Genomic DNA, 15,852 nt, shown 5'->3' on the forward strand with positions numbered 1-15,852 from the left:
TTGCCTGAAGAAGAGCCTGGGGTCACATAACCGGGAAAATTCTACTGGTTCTACCCCTGTCCTAGCTGCCCATATTGGAGGGAGTTTTGGAGGATATACCTTGGGGGAAGGTAGTTCCATCTGGGACTCCCACACAGCTGCTAGTGTTGTGGGTGCAGGGGAGGTCAAGGGGCCACACTGGGGAGCTGTTCTAGGGATGGGGTCTTCTTCTCCAGGCAACGTAGAGCACTGGTATGCACTCTGGATGGGCTGCTAGTCTCCATCCTGACTCCTGGTCCTCCTTGCCATGATTTTCGGTGTTGCTACTCTATTTTTAGAGTAAGAATGAGAGGTGAGAATGACGGGCTTGCTGAAAAGCCACTGCTTTGTGCTGGCAGAGATGCTGTGTTGTGTACCTTGCAGGATAGGGAAGGAGTACAGCTGTTGATGTGATCAGCTGAAGGTGGCAGTCTCAGAGTCATGATGTAGCCCCCCAGCTCAGATCTCTTGTAGCCCAGAAGCAGAAGGGTAGCCATAATTTTGCCATCCTGGTGCATTAGCAAGTCCTAGATATCTTCCCATGTAGTCCATCACCCAGTCTATTAGGGTTCCTTGCGGTCAGGGAGTGGCTCAGTGCAAGGCTCTAGTTTCTCTCCACAGCTCATTTCATCCATGGATCTTTCATGATTCCTCTAAAGTGCATATCTTGCTGGGCCTGAGGCTGAGGAATTTCTTGAGCAGGTTTCATACTTCACAAACTTGTAGAAGGGGAATGGTATATGCTGCTCTGTACCCACTTCACAACACCTGGAACTTTTGTCCGTCTGGAGGTGGGCACTGCTGACCAGATTGTAAGAAGAAGTCTTCCAGGCTGTCCACATTCACCACAGGGCTGTGGTACTTTTCACCATGTCAGAACTCTGGGGCAGCATAAGGGGGACTGCCACAGAAGGTATCCAGCTTGTCACCAAAGGTGACACCATTGCTAATGCCAGAATCTGAGATGTCAGCATCCAAAAGCAGATTTTCTGCCTTAGGTCTCTTAGTCAATGTGGGTGACTGTAACAAAATATCATACATTGGGTGGCTTCAATAGCAGACATTTATTTCTCATAATCGTGGAGACTGGGAAGTCCAAGGTCAAGGTGCCAACAAGAGCTGGTTCCTGGTGAAGGCGTTCTTCCCGGACGACAGTGACTGCCTTCTCTCTGTGTCCTCACATGACAGAGAGAGAGCAGGCTCCAGGATCTCCCTCTTATAATCACGGGGACCCTACCCTCATGACCTCATCTAAACCTAATTACCTCCCAAAGATATATCCAAACCCTAATCACTCCAAATACCATCACATTGAGCGTCAGAGCACCAACACATGAGTTTTGAGAGGACACAAACAACTGGTCCGGAATAGTCTCTATGGACTTATGTCACTTTTGGTGACAGGACTGCACAGCAGAGACACTGTCTGGTGGAATTTACCTCAGGCCTCTTCCTTTTCCTGCTGCCATGGGCCACGAAGTAATGGAAACAGCTGTTTTCCATGAGTTTATTGCAAGACAAGGTAAATTGTTTCCTTGGTGTCAATCACTTTAAAAAATTTCTCTAAGGTGGGGTGCCTGGGTGGCTTGGATGATTAAACATCTGCCTTCGGCTCAGGTCATGATCTCTGGGTCCTGGGATCGAATCCCAAGCCCGGCTCCGAGGGCAAGCAGGGAGTCTGCTTCTCCCTCCCCCTGCTCATGCTCTCTCTCTCTCGGTATCACTCTGTCTCGAATGAATAAATAAAATCTTTTTAAAAATTGCGTCTTATTAATCTGGAAAAAAACCCATTTCCCTAAGTGGAGGTGATTCGAGGCATGACTGGGATTTTGTGCGACCGTCTCTGGAGGTGGGGGGAGTTCTGCTTCACAGATATGTGAAAATATGGATCTTCACAGCCACCTCTTTCCAGCTGAGGATGTGCAGGGCCAGCCGTCTGTTGGTGAGGTTACCCTTGCCAATGGTCTTGAAGAGATGGTAGTTGACCATGTGAGTTTCCCAAGTAGAGATGGCCAAGAGGTCCTGCAGTGTATGGGGCTTACTGCTGGGCTGAGGTCAGTTTAAAGTTGGGAAATTTGGAGGGAAGCTCGATCCAAATCACCTGAAAGAAAACCAGGCCTAAAGTCCATGTGAAGGTTACATCTATGTGCCTTTGCATCAGTGGACTCAGAGAAACAGATGATGTTCCCCAGTCCAGTGAGGGCCTGGGTCCAACAAAAAGCAGGGGAAGGAGAGATTCACCCCTTTTTTCTCCCTCACTTCTTGAGCCAAGACATCTCATATGACCTTCTCCTGCCCTCGAGCTGGAATTCAATCTATCAGTTTCCCTGGTTCTCAGGACTTTGGAACTCAGATGGGACTGAATTACACCACTCACGCTCCTGGATCTGCAGCTTGCAGATGGCAGATCACGGGACTCCTCAGATTCCATGATCATGTGAACCAATTCCTCATTTTACATTGGTTCCCTGGAGAATCCTGACCAATACAGTTCATCTAATGAACTAATTACTCAAAAGGGATTAAAACACAATCACAGACAAAAAATGAGTGAGCAAAAATAAATACTAATAAGCTGAATTTTTAAAAAATGAGAAAATATGAATCAAGAAAAAAGAAATGACAAATAGAAAAAAAGAAAAGAAAAATGAAAGAAGAACTAAGAAAAAATGAGAAAAAGAAAATGAAAAAAATAAAAATTAAAATTAAAATAAAAGAATAAAGAAAAAAATTAATTTAAAAAGATAAGGAAAATGTAAGAAAAAGAAAGTGAAAAATGAAAAGCTGAGAAATAGGAAAAAGTGTAGAAGAAAGTGTAGAAAATAAATAAATAGGCAAATAGAAAAATTAAAAATACAAAATGAGAAAAATTTAAAATAAAGGAAAAATGAGAAATAAAGAGAAGTATAAGAAAATAATGAGGAAAAAAAAGTAGGGGGGGAGAAGGAAAAATAACAAGCAAAATAGACAAAAAGTTAAAGACAAAAAAATCTAACTCTGGTCAAAATTCCTCAGGTCATCAAAAACCAGCTTCCTGAGCTAAAAGGACCAAAACATAGGCTGCCCATCTTCTATGGATGACAAAATATGAGACATCTTGTGTGATGGGTACCTTTGAGCTTCACCAAGAGTTTCCCATGGGTATTGCCTTCAGAAAATCCCCACTTTTTCTTTCTACAGAGCAGTTCATTCTTGTAAGCTCATTTTATCACATTTCACACAACAATGATGCTTCGCCTCCTCCCTAGGTACTCACTCTGTGCCTCTTACAGGTAAAACCTTTGGAAAGAGTCTCTGTTTTCTGCACGTGATAGGGAAGATGGCATTAACCACCCTAAGCACTTTTCTTAGCATGGAAGCCCTACAGCGAAAGAGCTTCACTCCACCTGTCCGCAGTCCAACTATCGAGGAATCTGATTAGCCCTGCTGGAGGTCATGTGGCCACCTGCAGTAGGCTGGCTTTGTCAAGAGCACAACACAATACCACTGGTCAGCGTGGCTCATGTACCAGCCCAGAACTACCACCCGAAGGACAGACAGAATGGTAGCATATAAAGCTTTATATTCGATAGCACCATCAGGACAAAAAGGACTGAAAGAGACAACCCCCCCCTAAAAAAAATTGCGATGTTGGAAAGATGTTCAGTGTGGCTCATTGATAACTATTTAGAAAAAGTTGGCAAAGGCCAATGAATGTTTATGGATAATCTTGGTACATTTTGATTGTCCTCAAAAAATTTTAAAAAAAAACTTTCAAAATTTAGTGTTTTCTTTCCAGACTTGGGGGGAAAATCCGCCCCAAAGATAGTTTTTAAGTGTTGGACAGTGACCTAAAAGAAAAATTGGAGAATATGTCCCTGATCTGTAATTTTATGCAAAAGTGCTGGGTTACACTGCGCACCGTAAATTATCACATGTACACCTGATGTAAACAGACACATCCAACACCACGGTTTAAAGTCACATAAAAATGCTTAAGAAATCACAGAGGTCCTTTAGATAAAAAAAGGTACAAGTGTAAAAGGCAAAACATTGGGATGATTTGTGTGAGAAGAACTGTAGGTCCTTACAGGTAAAGTAATCTCAGTTAACAATCTGGCATTCTGTATACCCCAAAGGATATGGGGAAAAGTTAAGAAACTTCACTTCTAATCTATTGGGAAATGTCATCCAATTACCAGGAGAAACTGAGATGTAATTTTTTTCCACCAATAAAGCAGTTTTAAATACTGTTCAGTTTACTTTAGATATTATGAAGATAAAAACGATTTGATAATCCCACCCAAAAAACCTTTGAAGATTGTCACGAATTCAACAAATTTATAGTATAATACATTATTTCAGGACATCAGAAGCACCAAGGTTAAAATGCAATTCAAATGAGATCCACTTTGAACGTAGAAGGACCAGACATCCCTTATCTATCCTGACTCTAATAACCCTGCTGTGAGCTGCACAAATAGGAGTTTCATTGTGTGTGTGGCTGTGGAGCCAGCCTTCCTGGCCCCGTTTAAGCCCCAACATGTCACACCTCATATATTTCTTTAATGAAGATAAGCACTTTCAAGTCTATTCATTTGCTTCTTTGGCGATGCCTGGTATTATTTTTACTGCACCATTTGAGTTATGGTACTGTCTTTCGTGCTGAGAGACCTAACTCGGGTTTAAAGTTATTTTGACTCCATTCATACATTGATGCTAGGCACTCAGGGGAAGAGTTACATTTACAGGATAATGCTCAGGTCTTGTGAGGAAGGAACTGCATGGAAAGTCGGATCAACTATCAATGATGTTCATGCGTTTTAGTATAATGTCTACTACGTGCTGGCTCCGTGGCATAAACATCGCATATGCAGTCCTTCCCCAAACCCTCAGTTTAGTGTATTATTACTATTAACAGACAATTATACCATTAATTTCTGTATGTGGACGCAGATGAAGGGGGGTTATCATGTCATCCTCACTCTGAAGTGAGGTGACTCATACGTGTGTGTGAAAGCAGTGAGTGGTATTCTTAGCGGAGCTCTGAGGATGCGATCCAAATACAGTGGTGAAAGCTTATTAAGGAAAGCGACAAGTCACTCTGAGACCACCATAGAGCTCTATTGGTTTTTGATTCTATAGCCTGGAAGGGGGACGTCTGCACCGGAGCTGAAGGGGAAGCCTGGAAGTGACAAGGGCTGTCGGAAACCATCTCATCTACAGCATACGTTCCTTAGTGGGGTCCCTGCTCCCCGTCCCCACGCCCACCATTTTATCCTCTACTCTGCAGCCAGATTTGTTATCCTAAAGATCAGATCTGGTTATATCATTTCCTGGCTTACATCTTTTACCTAAACATTAAAATAAGACTCAAACGTTTTAAATGGCGCATAAGTGGCTTCATGCTATCGTTGCCCTCGGCTTAGCTCTCCAGCCTCGTCTCCTATGGTTGCCATTCGCCACGTCAGCGCTTACGTTCTACCTGCCCATCATCGCTTCGGTGCGCGTGACTTGCCATGCTTTCTCTCCACGCAGGCCTTGAATACGCTGTTCCTTCAGCCTAACACAATTATTGCCCCCACCAAACCTCCTCCCCTACTTTACCCTGTAAACATCTACTGGCTTTATTTTCCAACTTGGATTCGGTGGCTCTGCAGGACCTAGAGACGTGGATAGGCACACCTTCCAGAGGCTCCCGACAGCCCCTGCACTCCTCCCAGCAGAGAGCTCATCTTTCATTGGTGATTGTGTGCCCATAAACTAAGGCTCTGGAAGTGCAGGAACCAGGCTTATTCTTCCCATCGCTGTGTTCCCAACATTTAGCCTGGAGTGTAACACATAGTAGGTGCTCAACGTGCCTTGAAATTTTACACGTGCGTGCACACACCCACACACACTCCAGTTATCACAGACATACAAGGTATTTTCAATGTCATGATCCTTCATCCTTCAGCTTTTGTATGGCAGAACACTGCCACCCAGAAACCTTAATTTGCCTTAATTCGTGTGTTTTATTAGTCTTCAGTATGTGTAAGTCTCAGTCCACAGATTCAATTGTACAAAAAAATTCATTATTTTATTTATTAAAAGTTAATTTATTATCAACTTCAGTCTAAATTCCCCTGAGATGGCAGGGCACGCGGCGTTAGGGGTCACCAGTGCTCTCCCCACAGGGATATTACAAAGTCTTTGGAGTCTCAACGTGTTATTTTCAAATCTTGCTTGCAGGCTCTCATCATCACATTCTCCGTGAGTCCTTCAAGCTAGCCAGCTTGACAGCTTCCATGCCGCACTTGGCTGCGGTTTCTTTCCCTTCGGAGGCCTAGCTAGCCATCTCCTCAGGGGACTGGCCCACAGCATCAGTTAACGACTGATCTTTCCTCCACCCACCTTCATTTTCAACCTGACAAAAATCTCTTTTTTAATATTGGGGAAATCCTTCATTCTCTCTTCATATTTCTCACAGAGGAATTATTTCTCTTCACTCCCTTCTTTCAGGGCATTGAATTGTTGAGCCACAACAGCCAAGAAGGGAATGGAATTGTAGACCATTTTAGCTTTCTACTTTTATTGGTTGGAACACTTCTGGTCAAGTGAACAGACACCCAACTCATACGGCCTTACACGCAAAGAGAAATGAATTGTGTTACAACACAGAAAACCAATGTGGAGTGCGGGTTTCCGGCAAGCTCGATTTCAGGATTCGAATGATGCCACCAGGTTCTGGGTTTCCTCTCTCCAGGTTTTGGTTCTACTTTCTCAGCTTGAACCTCTTCCCTGACTGATTTTCTGTTCATTATCTCTGGCTAGCCACACCATTTTAGTTTCAAGTCCACTAAGGAAGAGAATGAGGATCTCTTTCCCAGAAAGACCAGGAAAAAACTTTGTTGCTTCCGCTTGACTTGATTGGATCATATTTTATTCTCCCAAACTCATGATGCTCTGAACAACTCAAGCCAAGGTCCCGAACTTTATGCTGATTGAGGGATGGGACTTCACTGAGAGTATACGCATTCAGGGTAGGAAGAATAATTTCCTGAGGGAATATGGCTACGATTACTGAAAAAAATGGGGTAAATTAAACTGGGAAGCATAAAAAAAGAAACCTTTCCTATAGATAATCTCAGAACTTGGGAGCCAACAATTTCTCCCCTCTTTGTGTGCCCATGACACTCATTCTATGAGGAAGTAGGATCCATTCATCTCCCCTCCCCCAACACACACACATACACAAACATCTTGAGTCAGTCTGGCCTTGCCCAGTAGAATGTGACTTGTTTTGCCTAGTAAATGCAGCAGAAATAGCACTCTGCCATTTTGGGGACTAACCATTTTCAGGCCTGGAAGATTTGCCCTCTTAGATCTTTGAGCCTCCAGGTTAAAAGTTCAGGATGCCCTGATAGAGAGAGGGGCTACGTGGAATTCAACCACACACAGAGAGAATATGAGGTGTCTCAGCCCAGGGCCAGCACTAAGGCCCCAGACACGTGAAGGGGATGTTTGTAGACTTCCCAACTTAATGTAGTTATCAAGTGAATGCAGTCATACCAGTGACTCCAGCCAATACCACATGGAAAGAAGAACCACCCAGCCAACCAGCCTGAGAAATAGTCAATCATTTTATTGATTAGGCCACATTTTGATTTTTAGGCCACGTTTTGATTGCTTACACATCAAAAGGGAAATGATAGACTGATACATTCTCTTAACCCACTACAGGAAAATTCCATGGAGACAAGAAAGCACAGAGCTTGGCTCCTGCCTGAAGGAGAAGGAGAAAGCCCGAAGGGCTGGGGTGTTCACCCACCTCCCTAAGGGAAGCACTCTGACCTCTGGCTTCTAATTCAGGGTTCTTTTCCATATAATTCATGCCACCCCTAGGAGGACTCCCTACTGTTCAGACAGGCCTGTTCACACAGTTGGTAAGTGTGAATTGGATTGGACAAAAAGGTGCATGAGCAATTTAGATTCTGACAAGGGAATAAACTGGAGAGCTAATAGGAAAGAGAAGTGATTCAAGAAAAAAACTTGACCATAGTGCAGCAGACACTGTAATACTGATTTGATTGTTTGTATCAACTACAGAAGAGTGTTAAAAGCATAAGCTGGTTCATCTTGCTTTCGGCAAAAAAAATAAAATTAAAAAAATTAGATCAAAGGCAGTCATGGAGCTACAGAGCCCTCCCATCATCATTGATTTTCTGCTGTTTCATTGATCCTTAAATGATATGAAAATGGCCTCAAGCTATAGGAATGAATCATTTAATCCGAATTAGACATGTTTACTTATTTGTTGGCTTAGACATGTTGTAAATTACATTGACTGAAGGATAGCAGTTAATTTATGAAATAACTTATATATCTGTGCCATATACATACATGACACACAATACACATGAACATATGATACATATATATCCTCTCAATAAACTTAGTCCCTCAATTTTTGCCAAAGCAAAGTAAGAAACAATAACAATAACAAAAAAAAAAGGTGAGTTAAATTTGAACATCAAAAACCATGGAATGACTGTTTTAAACTACTATTCATTTAAACCATGATCCCAATGACCAGATATTTATGGTAACAAGTTATACATCAGAAGTATAGGTCCAAAAGTACTAATCAAGCACTTCCATGGGCATTATTTGATGATGGGGCTGGTAATAAAATGGAAGTGAATACCTGATTGTCAGCAAACCACCAACAAAGGTCAGTCCAGAGTCCATGGTTCCATGCTAGGATTTTTCCCAATTTTATTTCCCATTTTATCACAAAGTAATTTTCAAGTTTTCTCTGTACTATGACCAATTTAAATCATTTTTAAAATATAAAGACCTTTTCCCTTCCTCTTAACTGGGTCACTAAAATTTTCAAATATGACATTTTAATACCCAGAGATGAAGTGCGTATAAGTTTAGAGGTAATGTTATGGATTGAAAAGCATTAGATCCACACTTCAGACCTCCATACTGTAAGCACACAGAAAGAATCCATAGAATAGGATCAGAGTCTAGTCTATCTGGGTTGGTAAAGTTAAAAAATGTCATTACATAGACTACCCAATAAAATACAATTTTTAAAACCTTTTGCCCACTAATGTTGTTACTAAGGTGACATTTTCTTTAAGAGTCAGGGTATACAAATTATGGAAAATTCTTTTGTGTGTCAGATAAATCTTAACCACATTGTGTCATAGAGTTAAGAAAAAGAAATACAATGAATGGTACTTGTGGTAAAAATCTTTCTACAGGCGGCACCTGGGTGGCTCAGTCATTAAGCATCTGCCTTCAGCTCAGGGCGTGATCCCAGAGTCCTGGGATCAAGCCCCGCATCGAGCCCCACGTGGGGCTCCCTGCTCTGCTGGGAGCCTGCTTCTTCCTCTCCCACTCCCCCTGCTTGTGTTCCCTCTCTCCCTGGCTGTGTCTCTCTCTGTCAAATAAATAAATAAAATCTTTAAAAAAAAAATCTTTTTACGGCTCTTGATCTCAGCTGCAAATGATCAGAATATTGTCAAAAAATTGACCCACACTTGGTAAATTTAGGCCTTAGTGAAGGTACCTAACCTAAGTCAGTGAATGGAGAACACCATCTTTCTTAAGGAGGTCCCTTTACATATAACATGTTGCACTCCTCACATAGGCGGCAACCTTACTTTTAAAATTATTAAAATAATATGGCTAATACAATTACTTGTTATAAAAAGGAAAGGAAATATACAATCAGTAGCTTTTTACCAAATGATGTAAGCAATGTTTATAGCTCTCTTAGATAGAACGAGCAGTGTAAATTAAAAAAAAAAAGAGAGAACATAAAAATCTATTAAGACCTAAACTATGAAAAGATAGAACACAATTATAGAATACATCCTGCATCTGATTAAACCAGCACTATTGTGAGATTAGATCAACACTATTTGGCAACCATCACATTAATAACGGACTCCAAAAGAATCATCGGCAGATGTTAAAACTAGTGGATCCAAGTCTGATGAGTAACAGGAGTTTATATTCTTTACTCGCAAATTATCTCTAATAATATGCTTATTTATTATTGGAAAAATATAGCTTTACATGGGAAAAATGGGCAGACACCACCTTAATGAAGTAATCAAAGCAAATATCAACAGGAATAGGAAAAATGACGTCGTGTACCTCTTAATACAATGCAGAGGGACCACACCATAGTTCTGTGATATTCCTGCCAGAAATACATAAACTGAATCTAATTATGTGGCAGTGTCCCATAAAAGCAAGTTTAAGGACATTCTGCAAAATGACTGGCCTATATTCTTCAAAGTTATCAAGGTTATGAAGACAAAGAAAAACCGAGGAATGTACCAGACTAAAGCAGACCAGAAGGACATAACAACCGAGGTCAATGTGTGATCCAAAATTTTCTTTGGCTCTAAAGGATATTATTGGGACAACTGGCAAAATTTGAATAATGTCTGTAGATTAGATCATAGTATCAATGTTAATGTTTGCATTTTGATAATTGTTATTTTAATTAGTAGGAGAATGTCTTTGTATTTAGGAAATATTCACTGAAATAATTGAGAATAAAGGGGCATCATGTCTGCCACTTACTTTCAAAAAATGAACAAGTATATACAGAGAGGGAAAATTATACTTTGTGTGTACAATATATTAGAAAGCAAAAGAAAGAGCAATAAAGCAAAAGTGAAAAATGTTAACATTTGGGGAATCGGGATAAAAAATATATGGAAATTCTTTTTAACATTCTTGCAACTTTCCTGTAAGTCTGAAATTATAGCAAAGGAAAAAGTTGAAAAAATTTTAGAGCATTACTTCTTATCATTGCTTTCAAGCACTCTCAGTTGTTATGACCTTCTCAGATGTATTTTCAGTCAAAAGTCCAAAATTTTATAGCAAAGTCCTCTTTAATCAAAGACTATTAACAAGAAAAATAGCTCTTATTTTCGGTGGAATATTAAAAACCTGTAGCATGGATTACTCTAAATTCTGTTTGCATGCCCTCACGTACAAACACTAGGTATTTATTTATGTGTATAGCGGCAATTTAGCTAGAAACAGTAAGGACAGCGTTAATAGTCTATATGAGGTAAAGATATTTTGTAGGGCAATAAATATATTATATATATGTAGGGCAATATAATATTAGGCATTATATAATATTTTGGGCTGTTAGAAAGTTTTAATATTGACTTAATGTCTGTGGATAAATGAGAGAAGACTCTCTCCGCCCTGAAATTACAATACAATTTGTTTTATAAAGAAAAACACCAACACCAACAACAAAACTCTTGTTTTATGAGCAAAGTTGTGTTTTGAGACCTGAAAACAGTACAAAAAAAAAAAGAATGACCTTCATTATCACTCTTTAGGAACTTTGCATTGGATTGAGGTAAAATGTACGCATTAAACATAATAACAAGTACAGTTCTGTGTATAAATAATTAAAGAATAGTGTGAAACATAAATACTGCTTCATTTACACGTCTTTATTTGGAAAATGAGATTTTGGTATTTAAGTGAATGTTCAAGGTAATTGACATCTGGTCCATCAAAATAAGTTTTGACTTATAAAGTATCTCCAAAAGGCATTGTTTGATTTAATAATAGATTTAGGGCCAACCATGATTATTATTTCCTGTTCTCTGTAGTAATACAGAAGGTTTTGTTCCTGGGAATTTTTTCTTACCTTGTGATGTTCAATTTTCTAGGTCTTTGAGTCTTCCCCATTTCTGAGTGCTTCCAATGAGCTAGAGTTTGGTAATTCAAACGATTGTTAGAATTGCTAATAAGGTAGGATCAGTATTCTCTGAATGTTGGTCTGCAGTCTTCCGATTCAAAATATAATTGTGCTAGCTTTAGTGCTTATAATTTTAGATAACACAGAAGCACTTATAGAGTTATTTTCCGATTCTTGGCTAAAGTCTTAGCTATAGATAAATTTTGTGTTACTCTGATTAGCACAGCATAAAGAAATCAAAATGTTGGTGGAATGAAAAGCAGTTTTCTTTGTGAGTCTGGTGCTAAGTAATCAACATAATTGGTGATGAGGACTATAGGATATTTCAATGAAGGGAACTTTCCCTTGGCAATTTGCCTTTCTGAATGGCAATAAAGATTTCTTTGAATTGTGAGATAAGGAAAAACATCTAGTTAATTTTATTATGGTCTTTTGATTTCAAATAAAGAGAATAAGAATAAAAAGAGAAAATACACATGGATTTCCTACTGCCATTAAACAAGTTCCTTAAGTGATAGTAAAATTATGAAGTCCCTATATTGCAGATCACATCTGTAGTATATTCAATTAATAAAAGAAAGAAGAATCTATGAATCTTGCAGAACTCCAAAGTTGTGGAGCAAGCCTTCTTTGCCATGCTGGTTTTTGATTTTCTGGCCCATTGTGAACTATTGAATAAAAGTTAGTGGGATATACAAACATCAGAGAAGAATGGGAACGACCAAGTTAACTTTTGGAACGTTTAACGTGGAGAAAGTCCAGTGAGGGGCACACAATGGCGCACCATGTTTGGACGGCATGACTTCTCTGATAATGCTTGGTCCACTGTGGGCACCAACCAGACGGCTCACACTTGCCAAGTACTTACCATGTGACATCGTACAGATTATCTCTTTTATTTATCCTGATTTCAAGACGAGAAAAAGGAGGCAAGATTCAACTTGCCCACATTTCAAAGCTAGTAAGTCCCTAGGCAACTGCCACCACACAGACATGCTTTTCCGACATGGAGCTTGGAACTTGGCCTTCAAAGTGAGCACTTTCTAATCTTTCTTCCTCTCACTTTCCGTCTTGTTCGCCTCTCATTTCTTTGATTTACCCAGTAACCCTGAAGCTTCCTGTAGCTTTTCTGCCCTGACCTCCTGGGTTTTTTGCCCAGCATCATTTGTACTCAGCTTGAGGTGACAGTGGATCAGCACAGCCTGGCGCTGGGGGCCCCACACCGTCTCCACAGCCAGCATGTGCTGGGCCTGCCCAGGCCTGCGAGGCACCCTTGCTGTCGTTACCACTCTATTTCCAGTTTGTGAAATTAGGTAACTGGGGCGTTTCCTTGTGAAAGGACAACTGCAGGGTGTTTCCTTGAAAATTTTCTTTGCAAGGATTCATGCATTGTGTTTGGGGCTATGTTTCAGAGAGTTGGTATTATGCTAATTAAAAATTGAGCATTCGTTCAGTAAATATATATCGTGCACCTACTAGGCATCCTGTCCTCCATGCCATCACTATAACAGCAAACAATATAGACAAAGTCCCTGCCTTTTTCTAGTGGAAAGAGAGAGAGAAATGAATAGATGTCGGGTGTGGCTGACTGGTCTAAAGAGGACTAAGGCAGACTAAGGATAACAGGAAGTATCAGGAAAAGAGTTGATATTTATGTGGTGTGGTAGGAAGGGCTCTGAAAGCGTTTAATCAGAGCTCTGAAGGAAGCAAAGGAGAGGCACATGGAAATCTGGGACAACGGTATGTTAGAGCTGAGGGCACACCAGATGCAGAGAGCAGTACTTAGAGACCCAATTTTACATTAACTCTCTAGTTATAGACTTCATGCAAAGCAGAGTCTTCCTACCAATAACTAAGAGAACATGCGTACTGACGTCACTGGTGAGAGACCTTTTCCCCACTATGTGATTATATGGCGTGGACACAGCTTGATAAAGTACATCTACGGCATAATCACAGAGAGCTTCCTCGACATATTTAATATCAAAGGAGAAACTTCATGTAGAACTTATTTCATTTCTAATAGAAAGGGAAATAAAAAACCTTAAAGAAAAAATCCGATTCAATTGAAGGATCTGCTCTCAATTTGTTGTAGTTGACAGCACTCTCCACCAGAGGTCAGCGTAACACCAGCAATGAATTGGTGATTTTTGACGTTAAGAGGTCTTGATTTTTGACTTAGTGAAATTGTTACTTAAATCCTTCCTTCCTTCCTTCCTTTCCAAAAAGTTAATTCAAATGCCAAGGCCTTGCAAACATTGTGTTGTTTTTGTTATATAGCAAGATCTTGGTAATAAATTCTGCTTTTAGGGTGACTCACCACCCAGCTTGGTGTGGGCCTGGGGCAGGTGTCAAAACACAGGACATGGGACTTTCCGTGCCAGAACCAGAAAAGTCCTAAGCAAGCTGGGAGTAGGTGGTCACCCATTGCTGTGACTCCTAATGTTTGTGTTTAGCCAGCCCTTTTTTTCTTTTTCTTTTTTTAATTTAGAGGTCTGGGCAACACAGAGTTCTGATTCAGAAGGTCTAGGAAGCTGAATTTTATAAACAAGTTTCATGATAATTTGGCTATAGGCAGACCTAGCTTTCAGAAACACCAGTTTTAAGATTTTTGTTTAAATTCTTCAGAAAGGGGGGAATGTGACATTACTTTAAGAATATAAACTCACTGTGATTGAGAACCACGTTATAATCATTTTATCTACTCCCCCAAAATTATTTTACTTGGCAATAAGTAATTTATCTTCTATTACATTGATTTACATATAAAGATAAGTATTTGTCTACCCATTAGAAATAAAAAGCAGTTATTTAGGACTTACATTACAATTTAAATGATAATCATAATAGCGATGATTTATTGATTGCCTACTATAGGCTAGCAATGTGTTAGTCACTTTGATATTCCTTTCTCATTTCATCCATAAAATAACTCCATAAGGTACATTACTATGTTTTACATTTTCAGTTTAGGATACTGTAGCTCAAAGATGTTGAGTACGTATCTTTCACAAGACAACTAGAAAGTTGCAACCTGGAATTCAACCATAAGTCGAGGACTGAAAAACTCATTTTCTTTTTGCTAAAACAACCATGCTATCTCCAAATTTTAACCTTTTAGCATTTTTCAGTGTGTCTTCTTCAGGCATTGATAAAGAAATTAAAGGGACCGTATTCAGGGGCGTCTGGGTGCTCAGTCAGTTCAGCGTTTGTCTCTTGATTTCAGCTCAGGTCATAATCTCAGGGTTGTGAGATCGAGCCCTGTGCTTACAGAGGGATCTGCTTGAGATTTTCTCCCTCTGCCCCTCCCTCACCAACCCCTCTCTAAAATAAATAAATAAATCTTTTAAAAAATAAAAATTAAAGACGCTCTCAAGATGGCGACCTCTCTGGGTTCCAACACCTACAACAGGCAGAACTGGGAGGATGCGGACTTCCCCATTCTGTGCCAGACGTGTCTTGGAGAAAACCCATATATCCGAATGACCAAAGAAAAGTATGGGAAGGAATGTAAAATCTGTGCCAGGCCATTCACAGTGTTTCGCTGGTGCCCCGGGGTCCGCATGCGTTTCAAGAAAACTGAAGTGTGCCAAACCTGCAGTAAATTGAAGAATGTCTGTCAGACCTGCCTCTTGGACCTGGAGTACGGCCTGCCCATCCAGGTTCGTGATGCAGGATTGTCTTTTAAAGATGATATGCCAAAGTCAGATGTCAACAAAGAGTACTACACACAGAATATGGAGAGAGAAGTTTCTAACTCTGATGGGACGCGGCCAGTTGGCATGTTGGGGAAAGCCACATCCACCAGTGACATGTTGCTCAAGCTGGCCCGGACCACACCCTACTACAAGAGGAACCGACCCCACATCTGCTCCTTCTGGGTAAAAGGAGAATGTAAGAGAGGAGAGGAGTGTCCATACAGGCAAGAGAAGCCAACAGATCCAGATGACCCCCTTGCTGATCAGAACATCAAAGACCGATATTATGGTATCAATGACCCTGTGGCAGATAAACTTCTAAAGCGGGCTTCAACAATGCCTCGTCTGGACCCACCAGAGGATAAGACTATCACCACACTGTATGTTGGTGGCCTGGGCGATACCATTACTGAGACTGAT

At 40.5% G+C, this 15,852-nt stretch overlaps 1 protein-coding gene across 1 annotated transcript; it reads left to right on the forward strand.

The window, feature by feature from the left end:
• Nucleotides 1–15,104: 15,104 nt before the first annotated feature.
• On the forward strand, nt 15,105–15,852 carry LOC117797081 (pre-mRNA-splicing factor RBM22-like; the record flags this gene model as incomplete). The annotated part of the gene is made up of 1 exon (XM_034647596.1): nt 15,105–15,852. A coding segment is annotated over exon 1 (741 nt), but the record flags the coding sequence as incomplete, so codon positions are not given.

Source organism: Ailuropoda melanoleuca, chromosome 18 (assembly GCF_002007445.2).
Source record: "Ailuropoda melanoleuca isolate Jingjing chromosome 18, ASM200744v2, whole genome shotgun sequence".
NCBI lineage: Eukaryota > Metazoa > Chordata > Mammalia > Carnivora > Ursidae > Ailuropoda > Ailuropoda melanoleuca.